The following is a 27,936-nucleotide window of genomic DNA, read 5'->3' as shown; positions in this document are numbered from 1 at the left end:
TTCCAGTGGTGGCTATCGTTGTTATAAGGCCAGTAAGAACAGTACAGGGATGATCACAAAGCATACGGAGGGAAGAGGTATATACGAGGTACCTAGGTATAGAAGGGGAAAACCCCTTCAGGACTATGTGACTATAATGTACGACGAGAACGAGTGCTATATTGCAGTCTTGGCATGACGTCGGGATTCCGGATCCTGGGCGGTGGTGATTGATTGGACGGGAAAGTGACAAGGAACTGAACGAGACTCGGACGTGGACCATCACATCGACTCAAATTCCCGAATACGACGATTCCATCTCATCTCGCCATGTCCATTCAAGGCTTTTCTTCCTCTCATTATCCTCACGTCTTTGCTGATGATAGCCAGGCAGGAGATGCTCAGCTATCCGAGGTTGTGAATCTGCAATGCTCCCAATCCATGATCCATGGTTGACACCTCTCCATCCGAACATGTCCTTCTACACCACGTTCACTTCTTCCTTACTTGACCCCATGCTCTTTCTTTGTACATAAGCAACTTTTATAAATTTGGATATGAAACGACCTATTCATGGCCTCTTCGCAGCCCCCTCATTCTCTGAACCTGACATCGTCGCCGCCCATCTTCATCCTTCCAACTCACTTGAAACCAGACGAACTTCATGACACAGAAGACTTGATTCTTCAAGCCGGCGGCCACTTGACGTATGATGCCCAGGAGGCAAGATTGTTCATAGGCAGGGTCGCCCAGAAGAAGCGGGCTGCGTTCGACCTTCGGGCTAAGGGAGTATGGACCGAAGAGGCAGCCTTGCCGGAGACCAGCTCCAAGGGTGGAGGAGATCATCAACAGACCGTGGAACAAGGCCCAGCGAGGAAGAAAGTCAAGCTTGCAGACTATGCTGGCGGCTCCCGGCATTCGACAAGACAGAAGCGGCGCAGCTCAAGCACGCTCTCGGCCTCTTCAGATAACTCTATGGACGGTGGCGCATCTCGACCGACTCCGTTCTGGCCTAATCTTACAAACCATATTCTCATACTCAAACTCTCCTGGCTGGAAGCTTGTCTCAAGGACGGACATCTAGTTCCATACCAACCTTACATTGTCTATACTGCGAGAATCCTCCCCAATCCCACGGGCGAAGACTCTTCAAAAGCGCAAGCGCCACTGTCGACATATGTCAAGGTAGGCTCTGGATCCCAATCCCAATCCCAAACCACCACAGCACGAAGAGCATCCAAACCTTCAGTGTCCGCGTCCATACTGGAGCGCGCAAAGGCTGAAGCAGCGGCCCTTCCCTCCTCATCTCGCCGCCGTTTTGGCGATCATGCACATCACCATTCGTCATCACAGGCCGACTCCAGCAAACACAAGCCGCCTAAACTTCATCGCACCACAACATCTGAAATGGAATATGCAGCCGAACATCCTCTGCCTCCTCTTCCAGACTGGGCAGTCGGCCCCAACGCGGCCTACGCATGCTGCCGCTCCACGCCCATGCACACCCCCAACGACGCCTTCATCGCTCAACTCACCAAGATAAAGGAAGCCCGCGTCCTCAGGCTCGACGAGATCGGGGTGCGCGCCTACTCGACCTCCATCGCCTCGGTCGCCGCCTATCCCCACCGCATCACTCACGTTGAAGAAATCACCCGCCTGCCCGGGTGCGAATCCAAAATCGCAGCACTGTGGCGCGAATGGCAAGACTCTGCCCCGCTGGAAGCCGACGACTCGGAAAGGTCCATCCAGGTCGTTCGTGACCTGGACGCCGATCAGGACCTCCAACACCTCCGACTATTCTGGAACATCTGGGGCGTCGGACCGGACACGGCGCGCAAGTTTTATTTCGAGCACGGCTGGAAAGACATGGACGACGTGGTCGAGTTTGGGTGGTCGACCTTGACCCGCGTGCAGCAGATCGGCGTCAAGTACTACGAGGAGTTTCTGGAGAAGATCCCCCGGAGCGAGGTGAAATCGATCGGAGACGTGATTCTGCGGCATGCGCGATCAGTGCTAGACGTTCCGAAGGAGAAATTCGGCACAAACGAGGACGTGGAACTGATCATTGTCGGAGGATACCGGCGCGGCAAGGACTTCTCCGGAGACGTGGACGTCATCCTCTCCCATCGCGAAGAGTCCAAGACCCAGGACCTCGTCGTCGAGGTGGTCAGGAGTCTCGAGGGCGAGGGCTGGATCACGCACACGTTGACACTGCACACCACGACTAGTGCTCGTGGGCAGGCGACGCTCCCGTTCCGCGGCGACAGCACGAGCCACGGCGGACACGGGTTCGACAGCCTCGACAAAGCTCTTTGCGTGTGGCAGGACCCGAACTACGAAGGCAAATCCGACACTCGCGAAGCTTCCGACGCTGAAGCAGAATCATCCCGGAAAAAGAACCCCAACATCCACCGCCGCGTCGACATCATCGTCAGCGCCTGGCGCACCGTCGGCTGCGCCGTGTTGGGCTGGTCCGGCGGGACCACCTTCCAGCGCGACATCCGACGCTTCGTGCGGAAAGCCCACGGCTTGAAATTCGACTCGTCGGGCGTGCGCAACCGCGGCAACGGCCTCGTGCTCGACCTCGAGGCTCCCCGTCCCCGGCCCAAAGATCCCAAAGACAAAGACAAAAACGTGGCGCTGGACAAGGTGCTGATGGGCAAGACTCTACGACGCAGCGATTACCCCGTCGACGAGTGGGAGTGGGATGACCAGGATACCTGGGCGGATCGGGAGAGGAGGCTCATGGACGGGTTGGGGATTGGGTACCGTCCACCGGAGGAGAGGTGTACGGGCTGAGCAAAATTGTTATTACTATCTAACCTGATATCTATACCCCCTCCCCCCTCTTTGTGCTGGGAGTTTTGGAACATTCCCTTTTTCTTGTGGGCCATTTCTGGATGTCTTTCCCGAGGCCAAAGTTGGGTAAGGCAGAGGGGGCGCTCTTGCATGAATTGAGTCTTTCCTCTCAGGGTCATTGGGGATGGCTTTTCTTTTTCTACCTAGGTACTCATCATTTTATTTTTCCATCATGCGCGCGAGAATACGCCTCGTTTCTTAGTGGCGACAATTCGAGGGAGAAGATGGGTCGGTATTACGAGCGAGGGGGAGTGTACCTAGGTATGCATCACCAATCCAGAAAGGAAACCTCAGGTCAGGTCAGGTCAGGTCAGGTCAGATCCAGATCGAAAGGATGAGCTCTAACGAAGTGGAAGTGACAGTGAAATGAACGTGCAATGAGGTACGGGGATAAGGAAAGGCAAATGAGATGAACATTCCACACTTTTATTCCCCGAAAGGTTTCCAGTTTCATTTCATACCTATTTTTCTATCACGTCCCTGAGAAAAAAGCGGCCTTTTTTTTTTGATAATCTACAGTCCCAAAGAGAGGTATACATCGTGCAAGGTACGTGGTGTCAACCCCTCCACCTAAATCCCCTTCCCCCAAAAAGATCATCTCTTCTTCTTCCCAATACTGGTGTCCACACTGCCCACCAGCCAAGCGAGCGCAAACACCACAGCTGCACTCATAAAGATGGTCATGGGTTTCCGGAAGGCCGCCAGGAACGGATACTCGTACGTCACCAACACCGTAATATCTCTTGCTTCATCGACGATATTGTAAGCCGTCAGCTTCAACTCAGTCCTCCCCAAAGTGTCCATGAACGTCTTGTGGAGGTCATACTCGGCATGCAGAGGCGGCACTCCCGTTCCGCCGTGAGTCTGCCATTTGACGTTCTTGGCGCCTTCGGGCAGGATGACCCGGAAGACGAACTGCTCGTATTGGATTCCCTCGGGCATTTTGGGACCTTCCAAGAGTGGCACGGACAAGATGTAAGTGTCGGATTGGGTCTTGAGCTTGCGGAGGACGGAAGAGAGGGCATTGTTCCAGCCAATGCGGAAACTATACTTCCACCCCCCAAAAAGGGGATAGCGAGGCTTGAGTTCCAAGCTGGCTTCGCGGACGTTGTTGGGCCTGAAACGCGATGTCGAGACATTTCCAATGTCGTCTGTGAAATACGGATCGACAGTGCCGGGTTTCAGAGGGACCTTCAGTTCCCTCAGGGCCGAGGTAGACCCCTGCCCTGCGCTGATGTAGAAGTTTTGCGTGCTCCACGCCAGCCGGGAGAATTGGTTTGAAAGTGTAGCACCGTCATGGCGGAGCCAATATCTTTCTTCGGTCGCCAAATTGCCTCCCCAGTGGGACACCTCAACATCTCGTTCGAGGAGGCTGCATACAAGCAGGGGCTTGTTGAATTCGTAGCGGACAGTCACCGGATAGGCTGTGCCTGGCTCGATCTTGGCTGTATCGTATGGACCATATGTGAACGAGGACCCTTGCTTTTCTGGATCGGTGGCTGATGTCAAGCCGGTCGTGGTGCTGTATTCGGGGACATCTGCAGAGGGAAACTTTACTTTTGTTTTCTGTTTAACAGTCTTGTAGACGGTGGGGACGTAGGCGGAGAAATTGTAGATGAGGTATTGCTTGTCTTCCTGTCTGATAGACGCAGGCAAAGGCGAAAGAACACCCAGCACATTCCATGAGATTGAGAGAGTGACGGTGCTTCTGGGTGGCAGCGGTTCCGAGAGGTGGATGACATAGTATTGAGTAGGCCTAGAATAATCAGCTAAGTTTACCTGTGAGTCCGTACAGGTTCTGCATACTTTGAGGCTCCGCCCTGATCGTCCAACACAGCAGACAGCGCAGCGATGGTGACCTCCAATGGAAATTCTGGCCTCTTCTTGTCCCGGGCGTCAAACCCGCCAATCTTGCCCATCAGGTCATATTCAAAGGGGACATAGTATTCCGACTGTGGTGACTTGTCCGTGTTGGTGACGAGCACATTGGTCGTCTCTCTCACGTAGCCTTTCTCGAGGTTGATGGTCCGAACGAGGTTGGTGTTCTCGAATACTTGGGGAGGTTTGAAGTCGCCTGTTAGGATCTTTTGCGTGGAGCGACGTTCTGTGAGATTCGACTCTGCTGCCCCGAGCACTCCGGTGCATAGGGCGAGGATCGCGCCCACCACGGATGAGAGCCTCATTCTCATACGTCAAGGGGAGTTATAATCAAGACCGCATCGTCGTTGGCGACCCAATCTGGCCAGCGTGGAGAAGGGGAAAGGCTGCGCCTGCGGAGTTTCAAATGACAATAGTGACGACGCTTCTCAGTACGGTGGAACACAAGCAGCCGAAAGCGAGGCGAGCTATAGGGAGGATCATAAACCCTTCAAGAGCACAGTGACATTGACTTCCTTGTCATTGGTGGGAGCTCTCTCTATACGTCTCGCTTTCTCGACGTCGCAGTCTCATTTTACAAAGGCACTCCCGTCCTCGATCTAGATTGCGATCAAGTCACAAGTCGCCCACCATGGCGTCAAAGCTTGTGCCACAGTTGGTACGCCAGGTGACGAGGACAGCCACCAGAGCTCCTCGCAGACAGCTGTTTCATCCAAGACAATTCTCAACCTCGCCGTCGTCGCGGAGTGAATCGCTTGCAGTGGTCAGTAGCAACATCCACTGATGAAAGTCTACATGAATCCAGTCCCTAACAGAGAAGCCCACAGCATCGCAATACCCCCGAAAACAACCCTTCCATCCCCTTCAAGTTCAACGAGACCAATCTCCGCCTCATCGATGAGATCACCAAGCGCTACCCACCACAGTACAAAAAGGCCGCCGTCATGCCCCTCCTGGACCTGGGCCAACGCCAACACGGCTACACCTCGATCAGCGTGATGAACGAAGTGGCCCGTATCCTCGAGATGCCGCCCATGCGTGTCTACGAAGTCGCGACCTTTTATACCATGTACAACCGCAACCCGGTCGGGAAATATTTCGTCCAGGTGTGCACCACCACGCCGTGCATGCTGGGAGGATGCGGCAGCGACGTCATCATGAAGGCCTGCGAAGAGTTTCTGGGCATCCACTCCGGCCAGATGACCGAAGACAAACTCTTTTCTCTCCTCGAGGTGGAATGTTTGGGTGCTTGCGTCAATGCACCCATGGTACAGATCAATGATGACTACTACGAGGACCTCACACCGGAGACAATGAAGCAATTGTTGCAGGCGCTGAAGGACTCGTCCACTATCAGTGGCTATGATGTGTCAAAAGTCCCGCGGCCAGGACCACAAGTCTACGAGGGGAAACAGAGAATGACCTGCGAGCCGAGGGCTGGGCAAACCACGCTGCTGAGCGAACCATATCATAGCAAAGACGTGCTGAGGGCCGATGGGGAGCTGTAAGGGTCAGGAGAAGGAAGAGAAAAGTCCCGCCACTGGACGAGACAGGAGACTTGCATTGGGATTCCCAAGCTGCCGAAGCCCAGTCTTAGAGAAAGAGCAATGAAAATTGAAAGGCCACCAACGGTTACTCAGTTACTCAGTCAGTCGCCCAAGCCCGGCAAGCCCGAGCCGTGTTGTACATATAAGAATAAGAGTCCCCGAGTGACGCACAGAAGACTTACAACTTTCTGGCCTTGTCTCTCACCGATAGGATTAGCTATCAAGCATTTTACCTTGCAAATGTCCAGCACAATTCACCCCGTCATGGCTTAAAGACCAGCGCCTTTTTACTAGGTATACAACAAAGTCCTTGTTCAGGTGCCATTTCCACTTTTCAATATCTGATGCATTCCCATCGTCACTTCGTGATGCTCGTTAATCCAACGCCGGAGAGCCCGACACACCATCCCAAGTGGACTCCTCCTTGCATGGTCAGGGTGTGTGAAGCCCTCGAAATTGACAAATCTGGACGACCTACAACGCCCAAACTTATCTTGGCTGCTCGCCGCACGAAATTGGCGATTTTCAGAGCGTGGCCAGTTTGAACAACGTAACAACAAGACCCGGGACCATACCATCCATAAGAAGCTGTGCGGGCAGGACAATGGTAAACCCATCCTTTTGCCGGCCCTTGTCATTTATTGAGGGGGAGCTTGAACAAGAACTCGAGAGCCGGGGCGAGAGGATTCCAAGCCGCTGAGACAGACTGACCGGATTTGTAAAATGTGAGCGTGGATGTTGTATGCGTTGAAGATTGGTGCGTGAAGGGATCCCCGTGCGGCAAATTTGTGACGCCGGCTGTCCCAAAGGAAAGCTGAGGCTCGTCCTGTTCCGAGTCGTCTAGTTGCTCACCAGTTTGCCCTGTCCAGCCATCAGAATTCGTTTGCTCTAGCGAATTGACATCACCAGGCTCTGATGGTGGTTGGGATACCTCATTTGAATGGACGCCGAATGATGGCTGGATCAGCTGCCAATCCATATGGTCTCCGGAATGACTGGAGTAGATCATGGTCCAGGTCAAGTCCCCTTCAAACTCTTCTCCATTTGCTGGCTGCACAACGTCCCCTTGATTTGGTTGAATGGCGATGGATTCGAGGGGGCATTCTCGAATCCGTCGGTCAGTAACATAGGCTTCAACTTTAGCCTTCAACCTGTCTGTGCCCACAGTGTCCTTTGCAACGAACCATTGTTGCCTTCCCCCATTACTGAGCCATCCGCTGAAAGCAACCGAAGTGAGTTTTAGATCTGTCTTTAAGTGCTTGATCAGGCGAACCCAGCATTCCCGACGATCTTCACCACCGAGGAGGGTCACATTCGACAACTCCAAGCGTCGCAGGGTGGCGGCGTGGATCTTCAAGAAGTGAATGAGGTCTTCATCGTGGCAGATGCAGGCGTCGACGATCAAGGTTTCTAATCTGGGGACAAGAGGCGTCGACGTCCATGTCCCAGCGGAGGTTTCCAGAAGTCCAGTAAAATCCGAAGTCAAGTCATCCTCGGCATACTGGAAACGACTGGCACTGCAATCCGTCAGCCGCAGCTTCAGCGTCTTGATTCTCGAAGCGCCCTCTAAAAGAGAGCGGACTGCTTCAATATGATTGGCGGTACTAATCAGTGTGTCGTTACGGAACGAGAGCTCCAAGGTGCGGAGGTTCTCCGTGATAGTTCGACAGATGCGAAGTTGCTGGAATGCTGCGGGCGCCTTGATGGGCACCACTCCAAACATGGAGCGGCCATCTATATTTTTGGCCTTGAAGATCTGAAGGTGGCAGCCAGCAGAGAAGGCGGCGGTGAGGAATCCTTTTGTGTACGATCTGCCGGAAGTTCCCGCCATGGAACTCCAGTTGACCGCCTTTGGGTTGACTCTCAGGCGTTTGCAAAACTTGAGATAGAAGGAGGGAACCTTGTCCGCCGTAATAGGGGATCCATCTTCGTGGTCTTTGACGCGAACCGCCTGCAGGTTTGGGAGGATTCGTAAAGCCCTAGAGAGGATGGCAACTTCGATAGAGGCCTCTTCATAAGGTTTGAAATGTCCGGAGCAGGTGCGGTCTAGCAAGGCCATCTCTTTGTGCTGTTCCTCCTTGGGGAATGGGAGAGTTGGGTCAGGCGGAACTCCCTTGATGCAGTGGAAGAAAGAGCCAAAGCGGCCATCATAGGTCAGAGTAGTGATATGACGGGGGATCTTTGAGCGCTTCAGCGCTTTGTAAAGGCCCAGGATACAATGGTCGTTTGGAACCAGAACCACTTTGCGCCAGAGATATGGTTCAACCATATGAGCGAGATTCTTAGACACCAAGCGCAGCTGTTTCAAGGTAGCTCGCGGACATGTTTGGATGATAAGCAGGAAGATTTCATTTGGGAAATCTGGGACCTGGCTCACGGCCACCTGGGTTGCGGAGGAAGTCATGGCGCGTGAAGGATTAGATGGAGATTGAGATGGAATTCTGGAGGCAGCACATGGAACAAAGTTCGAAGACGATATTTCATGGATGAAAGCAATGAAAGCCGACGGAGCGCAGGGCACAGCCTTTTTGTATGGTGTTGGCTTGAACGAGGCGCCACTGAGGCTTGGGCACCTGGTTGCGGTTGCCCTTGAGGCTAGCGCGGTTGCCTGACGGATTTATGAGTCCATCGAAGCGCAGAGACGGAGCGAGGAAGCGATGGAGGGGAGATTGAATGAAATGAACTCGGTCGCTGAATCTGCCAGATAGAATGGATGAATTCCAGTGTTGAATGAAGAGATGCAAGAGCCAAGTGACGACGCCGACGACGGGTTCTGTGCTGTCTTGGTTCCAGTCCCAGAGCGGAAGTCGCAGACGACGACCATCCCAATCAATCACTTCTCATGCATCTTTGTCTGGACAAGGCTCACCTGCCGAGCACCAGGAACCAGCTTCCAGACTACGAGAAGCTGTAGCTCGAGTAAGCTCCCTCGTCTGTAGCATCTGTAGCACGAAGATCCGATCAATGCAAGGTTGGGGACGGGTGGATGCTCTGGTTCGTGGACTTCCTCTCGGCCTCGCAAGGCTGTATCGGCCATGCACTGGCAGTCCGCAGACTGTGATGGGTGAGAGGCGCCACCTACGAGTACGAGCACAAACCAATCGGTATCACACAGCTCCTCGTACTGCTCCTTAGTAGTTTGATAGCTTGTGCTGCTGCAAGTCTTCGCAGTCGGCTACTTGGTGATTGTCGATTTTGACATTGCGCTCACAGCCTAGCAACTCGATGGCGGGGTGTCATACTTAGATATCCCACTATCACCAGCTGCTTAAAGCCTATCTCACCTATCTCCCCCCACGAGGGGAGCTTGTTAGGTTCGGTAGGTGCCTCATAGGCGGGCACCTAGGCACTAAAACCTAGCGAGCTAGGTAGGTGAGCAGTGGGTACCTCAATATCCCCACTGGCAGACTAGCTGCTTGCTGTCCCTGGACGCTCTGGCCTTATAAGCATCAAGGACAGGAGCACGTTCCCTAATCCCGCGGTTGCCATTGGGTTGCTGGGGGGGCACTGATCAACGCCCTAAGCAACCGGACGCCCCCGCAAGCCGAGCCCGATTCGCAGTCTTCGAGGTGCCCCCCAGCATCACCTCCACCCATCACCTCTACCTGCAAAGAATTTTGTTAGCTTTTGAGCTTTGCTTCTGCTGCATCATGCTCCCAATACGTACCTAGGTATGTCTATTATTCTCTGCTGAATCTGAAGCTCTGTGTCCTTCGTCACTTTTACTCGGTCTATCATACGCTCACATATCTTTTCATTCAATGCTGTAGACTTGCAGCGCCCTTCCAATCCCTCTCGCCATGAAGTATGTTCTGTCCTGAGCCAACCCCGCTCTATTGTGTTCCTCCCTAACAATCCACCTCTCTCTAGGTTCGGACAGCAGCTCCGCCAGTCCCTGATCAAGGACTACTACTGGCACTACATTGCTTATGACGATCTCAAAGCTGCCCTCAAAAAACCCTTTGTGAATGGCAAAAGCGGCGAGCGAGAAGCATGGACCGACGACGACGAGGCCAACTTCATCCGGCTGCTGGAGGCTGAGCTTGACAAGGTCTTCACCTTTCAGAAGCTCAAAAGCCAGGAGATTATATCAAGGATCAAGGCCGCTGAAGCTGAGGTCAAGCAGGTGGTCGAACGGCAAGAGCGTCAAAATCAGAACGGCTCAGAGCCCGACGAGGAGCTCGAGAACGATTTCGATCTGCTGGAAGCTGACCTTTCCGACATTATTGCTGACGTCCATGACCTGGCCAAATTCACCCAACTGAACTACACAGGGTTTCAGAAGATTATCAAGAAGCACGACAAGCAAACCCAGTTGATCCTTCGTCCTTCCTTCGCGACCCGCCTCAAAGCAAAGCCCTTCTTTCAAGACAACTACGATGCCTTCATTGTCAAGCTCTCCAAACTATACGATCTGGTCCGGACGCGGGGCAACCCGGTCAAAGGAGACAGCAGCGCCGGTGGTTCCCAGCAGAACTTCGTCCGTCAAACAACAAAGTACTGGGTCCACCCTGACAATATTACCGAGCTGAAGCTCATCATCCTCAAGCATTTACCCGTCTTGGTCTTCAACCCAAACAAAGAGTTCGAAGAGAAGGATTCTGCCATCTCATCCATCTACTACGACAATCCCGAAACATGGGAGCTGTACATGGGTCGTCTCAAGAAGACCGAGGGTGCCGAGGCCATCCGCCTTCGGTGGTACGGTGGCATGGAAAACGAGACCATCTTCGTTGAGAGGAAGACCCACCGCGAAGATTGGACGGGAGAAAAGTCTGTCAAAGCTCGGTTCACCCTGAAAGAGAAGAACGTCAATGCCTTTTTGAACGGGACATTGACCGTTGATGAGGTCTTTGCCAAGATGCGCAAGGAGGGAAAGAAGAGCGTCAAGGAAATCGAGGACCTCGAACAGCTCGCTCGAGAAATCCAATACCGTGTCATCAGCAGGAAACTCGTTCCGGTGACCAGGTCTTTCTACCACCGCACGGCATTCCAGCTTCCAGGTGACGCCCGTGTGAGAATATCGTTGGATACCGAATTGACAATGGTCCGTGAAGACAACCTTGATGGCAGACAGCGTGCCGGCAAGAACTGGCGACGAATGGACATTGGGATCGACTGGCCTTTTCCTCAGCTGCCACCGGAGGATGTTGAACGGTTCCCTTATGCCGTCCTTGAGGTCAAGCTGCAGACCCAAGCCGGGCAAGAACCACCTCAGTGGATTCGTGACCTGACAGCAAGTCATCTTGTCGAAGCTGTGCCAAAGTTTTCGAAATTCATCCATGGCACCGCCACCATGTTCCCTAATCGCATCGATCTTCTCCCATTCTGGTTCCCCCAAATGGACGTCGACATCCGGAAACCCATTACCCACCGCTTCGGCATTGAACGACCTGCCAATACAGCAAGCTACTCAACCAGCGATGTTGACGAGGATGAGTATGATTCAGATGATCCAGCAGCTGAAGCTCACACCACCGGAAAGACGACACCCATGTTGGATGGCTCTCAGGACGCCGAAGACGAAGGGACGAGGCGCTTGAAGGCCGCACGGCAAGCACTCGACGAGCACAGTCGGGCCCAGGACCGAGACGCCATCGAAGACGGTTTCGCGGCGCCTGGTAACTCATTAGACGAGGAAGAAATAGTTGCTGCCATGCGCGTCTCAGACGAGTATCTCTACGACTCCGAAGAAGATGATGCTGAAGACGAGCTCGAAGAAGCCCGCCAGTCGAAATCGTGGAAATATTACCCGTTGTTTTTAAAGCAGCAGGCCCATCACCTTAGCGACCGTGTCCTCGGACTCGTCCACAAAATCCCTACAAGCACCCCCTTACCACAGAACGGAGGCGTTGCCGGCGGCAGGAACCAGCTCACCGGCCAAGTGCAAGTGAAACGCTTCAAGGCTCCCAAAGGCAAACGTATCCATGTGCCCGTCCGCGTGGAACCCAAGGTCTACTTTGCCGCCGAACGCACCTTCCTTTCGTGGCTGGAGTTTAGTATCATCATCGGCTCCATTGCCGCGGCGCTCTTGAACTTTGGAGACAATGTGAGTTTGATCTCTGCGTGGGGGTTTACCATTGTCGCCTCCGCAGCATTGGTATATAGTGTTGTCATTTATTATCTGCGGGTGCAGATGATTCGCAAAAGAAGGGCTAGCGTGTCGAGGTACTATGATAAATACGGAACATCGGCGTTATGTTTGGGCTTGTTGGCGGCCACGGCGGTCACATTTGTCTTTCGAATCAAGGAGGATGGATGGTTCCAGCAGACCTGAGTCGTGGACGAGGAAGAGACGACCACATGCAGGTGACCATCGGTTGGTGACAAAGCACAGACTGATGAAAGCAACAGCGTGACAAAATTATGTTCCAGCTTGGGAACCCAAAAACAGGGGGGAAAGAAAAAGAAAACAACACGGGACGAGGAAGGGGACTATTGAGCTGAGCGGTATAATGATGGCCTGATGGCCTGATGGCCTACATAAGTCGAGGACCGCCGCCATTGGCTATAGCATGCATGATAGGGGTTAGGGATAGGAACCAGTACTCCCTGTGGTATCGTTGGACTATTCTATATAGATTCTCACGGTACAGTCTTCCCCCAGGGCTGTGCAATGTAACTCAAGTGTATACATTAATTACGCCAGGGAAACGTTCCGGGGCTTTTGGTGTCCGATTCTATTCTGAACATTATTCTCTTTTATTCCGTGTTGCTCTCCTTATGTTGTTCCTACGTCTTTCCCTACAATAGTTCACGCCGGGACCATCGAGCATCAGAGCAGCTTCTCTCTCCTCCGACAAACCTAACCAAGCCTAAACCGGACTGGAAACGCCAGTAATGTTTTTCTCATCCCATGCTGAGGTGCTTTGTGCGCAGAAGAAAACAGTAGCAGCACTGGAAGCGGGCCGCTCAGTCGTCCTCGATGTCGTCGTCGGAGATGTAGAGCTTCCCCACGCCCATATCAGCCACTACTGGCATGTCATTCTTCAAATTCGTGAGACCCTGCGTCGAGCCGAAACCTTGTCTCGGGGGGTCATTGCTGAGTCTTCCGTTTGCGCTTCTGGTGGCGGGAGTGGGAGGCTGTGTAAGCCCAAGACCTTCGCCAGATATGGCATTCGCAGTCATGTCGTCTTCTTCAAATCCATCTTCATCTGTGGAAATATAGCTGGTAGGCTTGAACTTGGTGATCTTCTCCAAGACTGTTGTATCCCGTCTCCTTGCCGCAAGGATGCGAGTCATGTACGGCAAAAGCTCGGTTGCCAATGTATCCTTCGAGTACACAACCGGGGGCGGTGGGTTGTTCTCAGCCCCTTCCGGGCCTTCAGATAAGACGTTGGGGGTGGCTGTGTCTGTCGGCTCTTCTTTGACTTGTGTCGAAGACTCCCTGCTGGCGCTGTCTAGCGCAAACTCTTTCGTTCGCCAGTTCGCGACGCCTCCATCACCCATCCCGCTCGTAGAAGTAAACACAGAAGATACGTCGGCTCCCTCGGCCAGCATTCCACCGCCATAGACAAACGTCTCCAAGAGACCCTCCGTCTCCTCGATGGGTTTCCACAACCTCAGACTGGCTGGGTAAAACATTTTGAACGAATCTCCTCTTTTAGCACCTGGTACCGTGACCGCCGCTCGAGTAACCGGATGTGGTAAATTGAACAACAGGCCTCTCGTGGCAACATGGAAGCTGATTTCGTCCTGCCGCAGCGTATCCGAAGTTCCAGCCTGGACGTTTGACTGCACTGTCCCAAAATTGGGATTTGAATTGTTATGGCGCCGCTTCATTTGGCGGATTTCAGGATTCAAGACATCACTTGCGGAGAGGATGTCAGAACAGCCTTCGAAACGCTCCTCGAATGTATCACCATTGCATGACAGGATGTAATTTTCGTGCAATGTAGAGATGAATGTCTGAATGTCTGTGCCTGTCTCGTTGAGCAAGGCTTCAATATCCACTTCGGACGCCTTTGGAGTGTAGAGATGCATGAGATGATCGGGTGGCTTTGGTGGTGGTTGAGCTCTAGTGTCTAGTACTCGTGGATCTTCGCGTTTGTTGTAGACGATTTTTCCTGCAGCATGGAACATGTCAAGGGTTGTTTCGCGCTGGCAGACCAGTTGCAAGGAATTCTTTTCCACCTCTGTCAATGCCAAGTTCTCCTTATTCTTCGATGGCCGTTTCGCCTTCGCAGCAACTGTACCAGACCATTCCAACCCATCCCCTCCTCTCACGCACAAAAACTCAAGTGAATTGACCGCGCTACGGACGTCGCCCATCTCAGCTAGCCTTGTGATGATGGCTGGGCCCGGGATTCGACGTCGACGTGAGTCTCTCGCTTCCTTTTTGATCACTAGGTCGAGCGCTTTTGTGACGAAGGTAGGCGCAACGGGGTTGAAATCCATGGTGGTTACAAAAGGATGATTCAAGATCTCTGCACCCAACAACCGGTGAGCTGTGAGGCTGTCCGTCAGTGCTGTGGAAGAGGACAACAAAGTCTCAGAGACGATGATAACCACAGACGGGTAAATATCTTTGAGATTCTGTTGGCCACGAAATGCCATGGAAGCAGACCTGCTAGCTTGAGCTAGAAAGCGCAGGATGACGGATCTGAATGACTGAAGGGCATTCGAGGACCTCGTCATCGTTGATGGGAACTCTTCAATGACCAGAAGTCGCCTGTTTGAGTCTCCTTTGATTGCATCTCCCTCGGAAAAATCCTGATCAAAAGCCAGACTACTGAATTGACCACCTCGATTCAAGAACTCGTCGAATTGGGCGGATATTGAGTTGCCCGCACCCCCTTCCGAAACAGCAGGATTATGCCATGAGACGAGCTGTAAGCCCAGAGCTTTCGCAAGCAGACCTACGGTCGTAGTCTTGCCACTGCCCGCCGGGCCTTTTAGTACTAGCAATTGCTGATTGTTGCGCCCATCCAACTTGCCCTGCAGCCAATTTTGAACATCTGACACCTTCTTCTTGTGGACCATAAGCTCCTCGAGGTTGGTTGGTCCATAACGGTCGGCCCAGGGGCGGTGGTTGTGGTTATCAATCTGAGACGGGTCTCCAAGATTGTTGACAGGTCGGTCTGCTGCCGCAGGCTTGACGAATCTCTGGGTGGATGGTAGACTCCCACCGTGAGCATTACGCTTAGAGGTCGCCGTTGCAGACACAGCGCCAGGTATATGTCTGTTTGCATTGTCGTCGGCTCGGCCCCTGGTGAATCCTAGTTCCTGCAAAGTTTCGTCGGACAGATCGTCGTCTTCGATGGCATCACTCAACTCGCCATTATCTTGCACCTCTACATCTGGCGTCTCGGACTTTCTCTTCCATCTCTGGTCTTCTGTCGCCTTATGAAAGAAGTTGTGCAGTGATTTGTTCTTCTCTACCTCGTACTTGACTTTGGTATTCTTTCTCGCTTTCTCGGGTGAGGATGTTGGGGAGGGTTTAACCGCAGCCTTTCTGGAGGCAGACCTAGTCGTAGTAGACTTCACTGGAGAGACTGTTGTAGATGTTCTTCCATCGAGTGTGATCTCCCGCTGGAGACCCGCTCGTGCAGGTTTGGGAGACGGCAGGTCCAAGTCTTCATCGCTGCCGTCTGAAAGGACGATGGTAGATCTGCGCTGCCTTTTGGCAGGTCGAGGAGCCATTGGCAAGCATCCTGAAATTGCGGGTATCACGCAATGACTTCGCCGTCGATCGATTGAAATTCGTGCGAGTATTGCTGCTTGCCGCAGGCGCGCACAAAACTTCGAATGGGTTTGGGAGTTGGGGAGGTGGGAGGTCACCGACTCACCGCAAGGCGCCAAAGGCGGCACCAGTTCACGTGATGAGATGTTCACTGCTGTTTCGTTCCCCAGAAAATCAGGCTGGCGATCGCACCCAAATGAACAAGCGAGTAGTAGCAATAAACCTATGGCACCGTGGAGAGGAAAGCTCACTTCCCCTGGAGATCAGACACACCGACAGCGGGGCATCAGGGTGGAGAGTAGACGGAGTCCTTCCTCGAGTTGAAGTATTTGCTTGATGGAACCATATATACAGTAGCTTTTTCTCCTAGCACGAGTAGTACTCTGGCACTAGCATGGTACTCTCATTTTGTGCTGCGAATGCTTCATCCGCGATTGAACAGCCCATCCCACAGATTGTCCCAAAAGCCCAGGTCATACAGATTCTCAACGTGTGCAAGCGAGGAAACACGCTCCCATCGCTCGTCTGGCACCTCTTCCTCCCCCCTCTTACCTCCTCCGTCTTCAGTCTCAGGATTCGCAGCATCTCCTGCCTCCCTGGTGACCTTCCTCATCGGCTGTTTGCCATCTCTCGTCCTCACCAACCACCACTTTGCCCGCACGCCCACGGGCCATTTCACATCCTTGTCTAATGGTTCGACGTCCTCAGGCAGAGGTGGATATGTCTCCCTCAGCCGAGTCATCTCCGCCCTGAAGACTACCTTGTCTGTGATGTCTTCTTTCCAATCACTCCATTTGGAGCTCTCGTTCGTAGTCATTCCAGCCCAAATGAGATAGATGTGGTACGCTAGAAAACCCAGCGCCAGGGGGATACACATAATGGCCAGCATCATGACGGCCCCGATGCGCCATTCCATGGCGATAGCCCATGCCCAAGCGTGCGCGTACTCGCCCCAAGTCATCCGAGTGCTCCACCGCTTGGCCGTGAAACTGCCCCTCGTCAGCGCCGGCGGCACGAGGTGCTCCTGGAGTCTTCGGTCGAGCAAGGCATAACCTAGATATGAACCGTAGAACAGCAGTGCGGATATGCTGACCAGGAGAAGATTGAACCACAGATAGTTATTCCTTCCGACGCAGTTGTTGATCCAAATGCAGTGATGGTCCTGTTTTTGAATGCAAGCCTTACATATGGAACAGTGCTTGGACCTGGCTGGTTTTGCAAATCGACAGGTAGAGCAGAAATAGCCTGGGTGGAAGAGAGCAAAGTCATAGGGATAGGCCAGCATTGCCGACCGGTGATTCTCAGGGGTGATGGTCGAGGACGTAGTATTGGAAAGGTACAGGAACCCCAAAGGAGCAACGATCAGAGGTGGCAACGCCGCTATCTGATTGATCGAAAGGCGGTCCCATGCTGCTGGAATAAACAGAAATTCGCCGACAACTTGTAAGAGGACAAAGAAGATCTAGATACATCTGTGAGCACGTGTCCGGTTTCCCGCTTGAGGCTCGGTCCTCGAACATACAAGAACAAGGGGATGTTTCTCGTTCATGAGATAATTACCCGTCCTTGCAAGACTACGCGTGATACGGCGGCCAGTAAGCCGCTCATCGACGCTGATGAAGGCATTTGGGATATGTCTCCATAGCAGTCGATGGAGAAAAGCAATGGGTGTCCTCCTGAAAGAGCCTGTGAGAACCTGAGGCTGGACGATTGTTCAGGGGGTCAGAAAGCCGCTCACCTAAAGACGGGAAGTCGACCAAAGAGAGCAACGAAGACAACAAAGGATATGCTTAGCACTACTATGCCTATGGTCCGTATAACACCCATTATTGCATGCCGAAGTCATGTCTAGGAGAAGTTGTCAGAAGGAATCTGTCTGGTTAATAGCGCGCGACTGGGTGCCTGTTTATCTAGCAGTAACGTTGACTTGGGGGCGTTGTTGATGCCGTCAGCCTTGGCGTTTTTGTGCGCGGCCAAACTATTATGCCGGCCATGCCGCTTTAGCTTTCCTTATGCCCATAGCGATGTGGCGATGTTGAGAGATTCCAGTACATAACCTATACGTCCTTCCTCATTCTTCTAAGCCTTCTTGATTCACATTTCTTGATGGACAGAGCGATGAACAACCACGTGACAGAAACATGTTCCAAACTCCCCTCAATGACCACATCAAAGCACTTGAAAAGTGCTCTTGACCATTTCGTGACTGTGCCTAAAGGCTGAGTTTGACACCAAAACAGTTCGTTCAATGGTGCCCATTCATGACGACCCCCTTCTCCATTCGGCTGGCCGCTCCGTGGCCATTCATCATGGCGATATTGTTGCCTTTAGCATTGGATAGAGCAGCCCTATGCCGGAACATGTTGATGGTGTAGAGGGTGAAGGTCACGCCGAACAAGATACTGCATGCCGTTAGTCCACAAAGACGTTGATCGAGAGTGATGGGGGTACTCACAAGTTGATCACCGAGATTGCAAGGGCAACATATAGGGTTGCAGATAAAGAATCAGTCGATCGCTTGATGAGTCCACGCTTGTAGAGGTCGCGCTTATAGTTGACACAGACGCCGTCGTAGCAGACGGTACCGCTACCGCTAGTACTACCGTCACCGGTGCCATCATAGCTCGACGTATAACTTGTAGCTTGGACATACAAAGCGACCTTGTCGGCGTCGAGGGCAAAGGTGCAGAGCCAAAAGATGAGGATGAAGAGCTCGACAGCAAACATAGCCCAGTAATTGTAAAGATGGGTGTTTGCTGGGCTGTTCGCCACAAACCAGTAAATCAGGAAGATGACGCTGGCGAGAGCAGTGAAAAGGCTAAGGCCACCAGCCTTGCGGCATGTCAGATGAATACTTGTAAACATTCAGGGTGGGAACCCACATCATAATTCGGTGCCAGAGAAAGATGGTAGCACGCAATCCCGAAGACGATGACGGTAAAGACCATCTGAATGATCCTGAGGGGTAGGAAAATTCGTTGCACGGGGACAACGGAGTACCCTTCTCCAGAAGACATGATGGCTCGGTTGGTATGTAGGAACTTAGAATGGGTTCAAGATAAAGGCTGTTGGCCTGGTTTGAATGGGAGAAGAATGTTATGAAAGCGAATGCAACGAGCGACTTGAGGCCTCTGACCAAAAAGAAGGGTTGAATACTCAAGCACACCTGAAAAGGAGTCCATTGCTGCTGCAGTATATATACAGCAGCAGTGAACGCCGTAGGTCTTTACCAGAATGGCACTTACACAAGTGACTCTTCTCTTGCAGGGCAGAATGGGAAATTGCCACAGCAAAGGGCTGCAGAAATACGAACATTGCAAGGCACACATCCTGGATAGCATGCTATTTAGCTGATATATTTGGAACGTGTAGTCTTCTGAGGGAAATACGAGGGGATGAAGTCTAACAGGATGCTGGATAGGGGCTCGAAGCACATCCCGCCGTGTCTTGGCTACCGTCAAGGCGCTTGGCAAAGCTTCGGGCAATATCGTGCCTCAGGGATTTTCTGGTCGCGTCTCTCAGCCTCACAGACCTCGCGACAACAAGCTTCATCGAATCCCGACTTTCGCCAAGAGAAACTCTGCCTTGTCTAATTTCCACCAGGCCGACGCTCTGGCCGCTTCAAAACCTCCATCCTTGGCCGCTGCCAGCGTGTACACCTAGAAGTCCCTACGACTCGAGTACGTGAGGCATCCGGACCTGGGGGAGAAAGGGGATATCCACAGGCCGCTTCCAGTGTGAAAGCTCTGATGTCCACGAACTCACGCCCTACAAATCGACTTATGGCAACACGCACGTATACAGCGAATTTCGCAGCCAAGACGGTGGTGAGGCTGAGACTCACACGTTTTGACCGATTTGTCGTGAAATTGCCGGGAACACATGGCAAACATTTCCGTTGGAAAGGGCTGAACTCGCCCCAGGAACGCCGTACTGCGTAGGGAGAGCTTGAACTCTGTTAGCGAATCTGGCCCCGGCGATACGAGGACTTGAGGTTTCATGCACAGGAAGACTGATTTCTGCAACAGTGCTATCCCCCTTTCTTAACCGATTGTTGCTGGATCGAGAAGGGCTGAAAGGTCCAGAGAGGTCTGACGAAAAAATCAAGGCGGCAATACGAGCGCCGTTCAAAACAATTCACTAGTTCGTCGTATTGCCATCTACGGACCCTGTGAACTGAGCCTCGTTCCCAAGACTTTTTCGGCCGTGAACAAGCAGCAACCGACTTACTGTTGGTCCAGACTCTGCTTCTCGTCGCAATGAGTCAATCTCCTCCCCTTCTGCATATCTCCCGTCAAGAGTATCTCGCATCATCGCTTCTTTATGTGGAGGTTTTTTGGCCGAAAATGGCCATCGACAGAGGGCCGCCAAGTGATTCGAGGCTGTCTTGTGTTCCCGCCAGAATCGCAGCTGATGACCACGCGACGGGCAATCTGCTTGGCCATATAGAGTCGAAGCGACCCTCTTCGACCTGGGCAGAGAAAGCTAACTCATGGCAACCCTATCGTCTTTGTGATCATCATGTTGCCCATCATTTTGTGTCTGCCATTTGTTGTTCTTTTCACGAGCACTGCTAATGCCTACCTGATCCCACGAGACTCGACACCGGTATGTACGAACCTGCGAGCCCAATCAAACAATGGCGATCGCAAGATCGCCCTGGTCATTGACAGCTCTGGCTCTATGGAAGAGTCAGATCCTTACAACTATCGCCTCAGCGCTGCCAAGATGGTCCTTGACTGGCTTATTTCAAAGAGCGAGGTCACCAGTACCCAGAAGCAAGATGAGGTTGCCATCATCAACTTTGACGACAAAGCCTATCTGGACTACCCACTTGGAGATCCCGGTGCGGCTGCAAGTTCGCTTGCCCAGATCGGCGCAGATGGTGGCACCTATATCGCAGGAGGTGTTCAAATGGCCATCAAACAACTCAGTGCGGCCAATACTGGAGATACCGCCGGTCGAAGCGGCATTCTAGTCTTCACTGACGGAGAGGTACGCGGATACCGTCGCACCATTTGTTTGTTGTAATTGCCATGTCAGCAATTTTTCGTTTCCATCAGCTTGTTACAAGCCATCTTGGATATCTTGGACTGGGGAAATGTTACTGCATTGGCGCTAACTATCTCCCCCAGGACTCGAGCACTCAAGATCTCGTGGATCAAATCAATCGTGCTACCAGCCTCGGTATCAGAGTGGCATTCGGATTCCTGGATGACTCTTCCAGCCTGCAGGACACGGATGTTCTTTCAGCGATTATGCACTCTGGCGGAAGATATTTCACCATACAGAACTACAATGCTTCAAAGGCTTTTATCGACGGCATCATCGTCAATGGCCTTACGCACAACGACAACCCGGACGGAGATACTACAACTTTGTTGGCTGGTCTCGACGCGTCACACTTCATTTCAGGCTCCGAGACACAGACCATGATTTACAGCGCAAGGGCCAAGGAACAGCTGACATTCAACGTCCAAAGCGTCGATGCCGGGACCCTGACGGTGCAAATCGTGTCTGGTGGCAAAACCCTTGATAAAGGCCAATCAGACTACTATTCCAGTTACTATTCCGACGGATACTCTGTCGTTGCTCCCAGCACCGACACGATCGATGTCAAGGTGACCGCCGACAACGCGGCAAAGAATTCCATCTTCGTCGTCGGGGTGACCTCGAACCTGCCACCAGAGAACTGCACAGTTGGCGTTGGTGACGCACCCAAAAAGAACAACGTGCCCCAGATTGTCGAGGGGACTGTGAGCAGTGTGGTTGGACTTGTCGTGCTAGCTGGCATTGGCTATTTCATCTACAAATACTGCTACAAGAAACGATGTGGAAAACGCCATCCCCATCATGACAAGGACAAGGACCACTCGTCAGATCACTCGCTCGACCCCAAGCATCCCACAGAGACATCCGTTCGAGAAGTACCGGGCCAAGACTCCAACCCGTCTCGCATACCTTGGTTCAGTTTCCCGCCGCCTCTGCCGCCCACGTATCATCACCCACCTAAGAAGACGATGACTACGGATGACCAGGACCGGGACCGGGACATGGATGAGGACTCTGGCTCAGAAGCTCCCAGCTACAACGACAACTGTGATAACCAATCTCAGTTTTCGGACCCGCCAGACAAGCTGAACAGTGATGGACCACCGTACCACAATGCCAATCCGCCATCTCAACCTCCTTGCCAGAACAGTAACCCTCCATATCAGAACGGTAACCCACCCAGCCAGCCATCCTATCCCGACCAACCGCAAGATCCCAGTCAACCATCGAACCCCAATCAACCCTCCAACCCTCACCAGCCATCAAACCCGAACCAACCCTCCAACCCGCCCCAGCCCTCTGACCACGAGCTCCACCCACACCCACACATATACCAGCCCCGAACATACGGATCCAACCACCACCACCACATCTCCGCCTCGCACCCGTGCTTCACCAAAAGATGCCCCATCGCATCACCAACCCACGTTTGCTCCGACCCGTCTCACCCATGCACATGCGCCGACCCAAAATGCCCGCTGAACCGCCGCCGCCACAGATGTCGCGACCAAGAACAACACATGCCGCCGCCACCGCAGCAGCAGCACACCTGCGCGGGCCCGGACTCTGACCCGCGCTGCCCGCTGAACGACGCCGAATATGCCCGCCGCAAGAAGGAGGAGCGCGAGATGCTGGTGAAAAAGTACACGGCGCAGGATCGGGCCAAGGGTGCGGTCAAGATGGCGGTTTCGACGGTCGCTCAGGGCGTGCTGATCTCGCAGTTGGGCTAAGAACCTGACGGGGCACTTTTTTTTTGAGTGGGGGGGGATACAGTACTTCATACACTATATGACTGACTCTGGTGGAGTCGAAGGGGCAAACTTGATGTATTTATGGCAGTATACTTGCATAGCAGTAACGAGCATAACAGCGGTGGTAATGGCACTATTGACCCTGGCCGAAAACGATGACAAAGCACAGACATAATACTTGGAGACACTGAGCTCAAAGACGCAACAACGGGCACCAGGATCGAAAGGCCGTCACGGTGGAAAGGTGGGCACAAAGTGGACACCGAGATTGTACGGCTTCAGCTTGCAATAGCCTTTTCCTTTGCTCTCAAAGAGGAGTTTATAATACTCTAGCTAAAAAGAATCCCGCCAATCCCGTTCCCAGCGCTAAACATTAGAGAGCCGAAACCCGGGTCCATTGATATTGGTACAATTCATTGAATGAACTCATAGTCATCACAAAAAAGCCCCTCTTTCCCTGCTGAGACGGAAGTTCGCTTGACCTCGAAAATCAAGCCATGGCCTTTCTCTCCTCCTTCTTTTCGTTGACCGTCTTGGCCCACTTCTTGCCCATTTCATAGCTGCTGATCATAATTGCGCATGCGGGGGCCACTTTCAGACATCGCGCTGCCCATCCCTTGAAAAGTCCGCTCATGCCTTCCTCCGTGAAAATGTGGTAGAGAAAACGTGGTATCGACAGCTCCTCTGGGATACGCTTACCAGCTTTGGCGGCCTCTCGTGCGGCAATCACAGATAGAGCGTCGTCTCCGGCATGGTGATGCACTTGCTGACGAGTCTTGCCAACATCGAAGGGAGTGGTGACGAAAGCAGCAACGGCGCCGGAGCCCGCACCAGCAATGAAACTGTCGACAAAGGTGGTTGTGTGGTCTTCGTGGGCTTGAGCTGTTCGTCCACCGGTCATGGAACGGGCGGGATCGAGATGTTGGCCTTTGGCCAGTTGTCGAGCATCAGTCAATTTGTTCCGGATCGCTTCGTATCCCCACCAGTAGATGCCAGAAAAGGGCACATCTCGCCACATGGTCAGAGTCAAGCCACGCCATAGCGATGTGTATCCCTGGGTCTGGGTCATGCGATGCAGGCCCAGTAGAGTTTCTTTAAATACTCCCGTGCCGATTCCAGAGGTCGCTTGCATTCGAGTTCGGAACATCTCGACGGGCGAGACCGCAACGGCAGCTGCTATCCGTGCGAAGGAACCAGCAACAAGAGGGGCGTAGGTGTCGGACGCGATCTTCCTGATGGGACTGTTGTGATGGTAACGAAGCCAGTCGTAGCCCGTGAAGTAAATAACGTTGGCAGGAATGGCCATCAGCAATGTCGGAGAAAGCCCGCGCCATAGAGTCGTATAGCCTTCGTTCCTTGCAATCTTCTTCAGACCGTCAAGGGTCGAATTAAAGGTCCTCCGTTGGGTTTCTTCAACAGCACATTCAGCTGCGAGTTCTGATGACCCCTGTGCGGAGCCGTTCCCCGCGAGGCAGAACTGACCATTGTTTCCGACAAAAAATACTTCTCGACAGCATGAGTTGACGCCTAGATCGGGAGGAAGGTGTTTGAAGTTTGTAGAATATGCAGGGAAACGGGAGAGATTCGAGGGTGGAGGAGTTTGCTGGGATTGTAACCGTACACGCACAACGTCGAGCGGTGTTACTGTGCAGGAGTCAGTCAGGAACAGTGATATGTCGTATGGAGAAGCATGGCATACCCAGCAGTGAGGTCAAGATACTTCCCCAGGTGGCAGAGATCATGCGTTGAGTGGTGGTTATCTCGATGGTATTAGAGCCTGACATATCGCCGGCACTCTGTTGCGAGAGCGGTACTCTGTCATGCCGTTGTCCCTCTGCTTGTTGTTGTTGCTGGGCATCGTGGCCGAGCGCGTGTTGATCGAGGGGATGCTCGTCAAGTGACTGCGCAGGTGCGGCAGTGAATGAGTAGGACATTCAAGCCAGAGAAGCCTGCAGCACTGAAGACTGATCCAGGGAGGAGTCTTTTCCGACAGGATCAATCTCAATGCTCGAGCATCTGTGCAGGGGATGCAGGGAAAGAATATAAGGCGAAGGGCGTGAGAGAGGCAATTATGACATGGAGACTTTTTGGCGGGTGCATGGATGAGAAATTGAGCTGCAGCCAGATTCTTCGTCAGAGGAAAGACCGAGCATCCATCAATCCTCGGCCTTACTAGCCATTCACGCCGTTGTCGGGCGAATCCAATCGGGTAAGAGAGCCGACCACTCGCTTACTCTGCACAAGGCCCGGCGATAACGCGGCAATTAGATAAGCAGGTACGTACCTTTTCCAACGTCACTGACTCACCCACTGTCTGTATTACTACAAGAAGATAGGTATTGACGACATCTATTCTTATACTCCCTATCACAGCCTCGTGCTTACCATTGGTCAATAGAGTGTATATGTCTTGAGGTGATTCAGCTCACTTGGCGGGACCATCAAGTAGTAGCACAACTACCACATAAGGGAAGATACAATGGCTGAACCGGCCTCAGAACTCGAACAATTCCGCCAGCAGTGGAAAGAGGAAGTCAGCGCCCGCTCTAGAAAGCCAGAAAAGAAACCCGTATCATCAGCATCAGCACAGCACAGACAGAGACGGACCAGCGATGGCCGACCTGAGAGACCCGTCAACAGGCCCCCGACTCGCCACCCAGCGGCAGATATCAAACAGGACGATTCCGACCACTATAGCGATGCAGATCAGGCCGGCGGTAGCAGCTTGACCACGATCCAGCAACGCACGGAAGCACTGAAAATCCATAATGTGGACGACGATGATTTCACCGCGAGTGCCTCGTCCAAGAAAGAACCCACCAGCGCGTTGGAGCATTTTGAACGCGCCGTCGAAAGGGAGAGCCAGGGAAACTTGGGCGATAGTCTCTCCCACTACCGCAAGGCGTACAAGCTCGATGCAAAGGTTGATCAGTCATACAAGAACAAGCACTTCCCTCAGACAGCCAAGTCGAAAGCGTCCAACCCTAATCCTTCCAACGCTCCTGTCACAGTCCCTTCCACCGCCCACCACTCCCTCAAAGAACCCGGCCCGGAGAATCCAACTTTAACTTTTCCCCAACTGATTGAGTCCTTTGCACACGCTCAGATTGAGGGTGCACCGCCCATCGTCGAAGGCGACCGCCCTCCGCCTTGCGTTATCAGGAAGCTCCCCACTGAAGTCCTGTTGGAGTTGCTAGAACATATCGCAATCCGCGATCCAGCCATTTATGTTCGGCTGTCGTTGGTCTGCAAGAAGCTGGCATACCATGTCGTGACTGACAATGCCGTTTGGAGACGTGTGGCTCTGGGCCCGGAATTCGGCCTCGCCGGCCAACAATACGACTTCAATACCGACCTGCAAGGCCGCAAAATCACCTTCCGCGCTCTGGATGATGAAGATCTTGCAGATGAGGACGAATCATCGTCTCCTGCACGTGTGACGGATCTTCCATTTCCCAAAGACACTATCTGGCGAGAGATCTTCCACAACTATCCCCGCATCCGCTTCACGGGCGTGTACATCTCCACCGTCAACTACACGCGACCGGGCGCCGCTTCAGTCACGGCAAGCACCTGGACCAATCCGGTCCATATCGTCACGTATTACAGGTATCTGCGTTTCTTCCGTGACGGGACCTGCATATCCCTCCTCACAACCAACGAGCCCATTGAAGTGGTTCACCACCTGACACCGGAGAACCTGACCTATGTCCGTTCTGGAAAAAAGGAAGCTGCACATCCCTTGAACTTCACCTCCTCGGCACCAGCCCTCCTCAAAGAATCCGGCTCATCCACTGCCGCAGCCGGGGGTGCCACCCCAAACACAGCCGCACCACCCCCATCGGCACGAGATGTCATGAAACACGCTCTCCGGGGCCGCTGGCGCCTGTGCCACCCGAGCCTCGACCTGATACCAGCCTCAGCAGAATCCACCAGGCCGAGCCAGAGCCACGGCCAAGACCACCCGACAGTTCCAGTCCCATCTTCCAACCCCACCTCCCCCACCATGTCCCCCGGCGACCTGCACATCGAAACCGAGGGCGCCGGCCCACGGTACATGTACACGATGCACCTGTCCCTGAAATCCGCAGGGTCGGCACGCTCAAGGCACACCACCAAGAACAACAAGCTGGTGTGGAAAGGGTTCTGGAGCTTCAACGTGCTCACCAACGACTGGGCCGAGTTCCATCTGCGCAATGACAAGCCCTTCTATTTCTCCCGCGTCAAGGGCTATGGATTGGGCTATTGAGCACCGAGTACATCCGAGCTTCTTCCATATGTTGGGCCCTTATGTCAAGGATCGGCGTGGAGGTGGAGACACGCCAGATGCACACACGCATACACACAGATAGACAGGATAGATATACGACGACACGGAACACGCAACAGGAGAGAGAGAAATGGAGCGTTTACGATATAATCAGTCATCGCGCTATATATTGATCGTTAGATCCCCTCGGTGGTTTGCACGCACTCTAGGCTTTAGGCTTTCACATAGAGAAGAACCGGGAATCGTGAGATCTTGCTTCACGGCCTCACATAGACTGCACTGGCCAAGAACCCCGGCTATTTGAGCAGAAATCTCAGATCCTCCATCAAGGCCATCTCTACGGCATCTTTCTCCCCACTCAGAGCGAGTTGGGCGAGTTGCAGCTTTCTCTTCTGCAATTCAATGATATTTCTGTTCAATTGAATCCCTTACGACCTACCTGATAGTCTTCACTGGCTTCGTCTGCCCCATTCGGTGGACTTTGCTGAGGGCCTGGCTCCTCCACAGATGGATTCCACTGTGGTTCCAAGAGACATGCCAGGTTTGCCACGGTGAAGTCAAGGCCAACTCCAGCTGTAGAAATAGTGGCGCATACGGTGATAATTTTTCGACGCCTCGAATGGACAAGAAATATCTCGACTCGACCATGGCGGTGACAAGTACGTTCGAGCTCTTTTGCTTCTCACCCGATGGGCAAGTCTTGGTCAGCGGCAGTAAGGACAAGGCGATCCGATTTTTGGGGAGCCTGCATCCGGGACGATGAATTTCAGATTGGAAGGGCATGAAGGCGCACTATATTTGGCCTAGATTTCGCGCCTAATGGAGGTTCTGTGGCATCTTGCTCCGGAGACAAGACTGTGAGGCTTTGGGATGCTCGGACGCGTGTCCAGCTAGCACTTTTTGCTTGTCCAGACAATA

General features: G+C 53.0%; 11 protein-coding genes across 11 annotated transcripts; 5 read left to right on the top strand and 6 right to left on the bottom strand.

Annotated features, from left to right (window-relative positions):
• Window positions 1–552: 552 nt before the first annotated feature.
• Z520_10865 (uncharacterized protein) lies at window positions 553–2,778 on the top strand (the record flags this gene model as incomplete). Its single annotated transcript, XM_016781357.1, has 1 exon — window positions 553–2,778. One exon carries the CDS (start codon window positions 553–555, stop codon window positions 2,776–2,778), a length of 2,226 nt encoding a protein of 741 aa, XP_016627569.1.
• Window positions 2,779–3,432: 654 nt separating this feature from the next.
• Window positions 3,433–5,021, bottom strand: Z520_10864 (uncharacterized protein; the record flags this gene model as incomplete). Its single annotated transcript, XM_016781356.1, has 2 exons — window positions 3,433–4,594; window positions 4,645–5,021. The coding sequence occupies 2 exons, from the start codon at window positions 5,019–5,021 to the stop codon at window positions 3,433–3,435; spliced, it is 1,539 nt and encodes a 512-aa protein (XP_016627568.1).
• Window positions 5,022–5,347: 326 nt separating this feature from the next.
• On the top strand, window positions 5,348–6,224 carry Z520_10863 (uncharacterized protein; the record flags this gene model as incomplete). The annotated part of the gene is made up of 2 exons (XM_016781355.1): window positions 5,348–5,479; window positions 5,544–6,224. 2 exons carry the CDS (start codon window positions 5,348–5,350, stop codon window positions 6,222–6,224), a joined length of 813 nt encoding a protein of 270 aa, XP_016627567.1.
• A 673-nt stretch (window positions 6,225–6,897) lies between these two features.
• Window positions 6,898–8,667, bottom strand: Z520_10862 (uncharacterized protein; the record flags this gene model as incomplete). Its single annotated transcript, XM_016781354.1, has 1 exon — window positions 6,898–8,667. One exon carries the CDS (start codon window positions 8,665–8,667, stop codon window positions 6,898–6,900), a length of 1,770 nt encoding a protein of 589 aa, XP_016627566.1.
• Window positions 8,668–10,063: 1,396 nt separating this feature from the next.
• On the top strand, window positions 10,064–12,540 carry Z520_10861 (uncharacterized protein; the record flags this gene model as incomplete). The annotated part of the gene is made up of 2 exons (XM_016781353.1): window positions 10,064–10,068; window positions 10,134–12,540. 2 exons carry the CDS (start codon window positions 10,064–10,066, stop codon window positions 12,538–12,540), a joined length of 2,412 nt encoding a protein of 803 aa, XP_016627565.1.
• A 635-nt stretch (window positions 12,541–13,175) lies between these two features.
• On the bottom strand, window positions 13,176–15,905 carry Z520_10860 (uncharacterized protein; the record flags this gene model as incomplete). The annotated part of the gene is made up of 1 exon (XM_016781352.1): window positions 13,176–15,905. One exon carries the CDS (start codon window positions 15,903–15,905, stop codon window positions 13,176–13,178), a length of 2,730 nt encoding a protein of 909 aa, XP_016627564.1.
• A 464-nt stretch (window positions 15,906–16,369) lies between these two features.
• Window positions 16,370–17,494, bottom strand: Z520_10859 (uncharacterized protein; the record flags this gene model as incomplete). The annotated part of the gene is made up of 2 exons (XM_016781351.1): window positions 16,370–17,407; window positions 17,468–17,494. The coding sequence occupies 2 exons, from the start codon at window positions 17,492–17,494 to the stop codon at window positions 16,370–16,372; spliced, it is 1,065 nt and encodes a 354-aa protein (XP_016627563.1).
• A 696-nt stretch (window positions 17,495–18,190) lies between these two features.
• On the bottom strand, window positions 18,191–18,962 carry Z520_10858 (uncharacterized protein; the record flags this gene model as incomplete). The annotated part of the gene is made up of 3 exons (XM_016781350.1): window positions 18,191–18,347; window positions 18,401–18,777; window positions 18,828–18,962. The coding sequence occupies 3 exons, from the start codon at window positions 18,960–18,962 to the stop codon at window positions 18,191–18,193; spliced, it is 669 nt and encodes a 222-aa protein (XP_016627562.1).
• A 1,504-nt stretch (window positions 18,963–20,466) lies between these two features.
• Window positions 20,467–22,727, top strand: Z520_10857 (uncharacterized protein; the record flags this gene model as incomplete). Its single annotated transcript, XM_016781349.1, has 2 exons — window positions 20,467–20,940; window positions 21,081–22,727. The coding sequence occupies 2 exons, from the start codon at window positions 20,467–20,469 to the stop codon at window positions 22,725–22,727; spliced, it is 2,121 nt and encodes a 706-aa protein (XP_016627561.1).
• A 511-nt stretch (window positions 22,728–23,238) lies between these two features.
• On the bottom strand, window positions 23,239–24,682 carry Z520_10856 (uncharacterized protein; the record flags this gene model as incomplete). Its single annotated transcript, XM_016781348.1, has 2 exons — window positions 23,239–24,392; window positions 24,448–24,682. The coding sequence occupies 2 exons, from the start codon at window positions 24,680–24,682 to the stop codon at window positions 23,239–23,241; spliced, it is 1,389 nt and encodes a 462-aa protein (XP_016627560.1).
• Window positions 24,683–25,227: 545 nt separating this feature from the next.
• Z520_10855 (uncharacterized protein) lies at window positions 25,228–26,997 on the top strand (the record flags this gene model as incomplete). The annotated part of the gene is made up of 1 exon (XM_016781347.1): window positions 25,228–26,997. The coding sequence occupies one exon, from the start codon at window positions 25,228–25,230 to the stop codon at window positions 26,995–26,997; it is 1,770 nt and encodes a 589-aa protein (XP_016627559.1).
• Window positions 26,998–27,936: the final 939 nt, after the last annotated feature.

This window comes from Fonsecaea multimorphosa (genome assembly GCF_000836435.1).
Source record: "Fonsecaea multimorphosa CBS 102226 unplaced genomic scaffold supercont1.33, whole genome shotgun sequence".
NCBI lineage: Eukaryota > Fungi > Ascomycota > Eurotiomycetes > Chaetothyriales > Herpotrichiellaceae > Fonsecaea > Fonsecaea multimorphosa.
The sequence above is the reverse complement of the archived record's forward strand: the minus strand, read 5'-3'. Positions and strand labels throughout refer to the sequence as shown.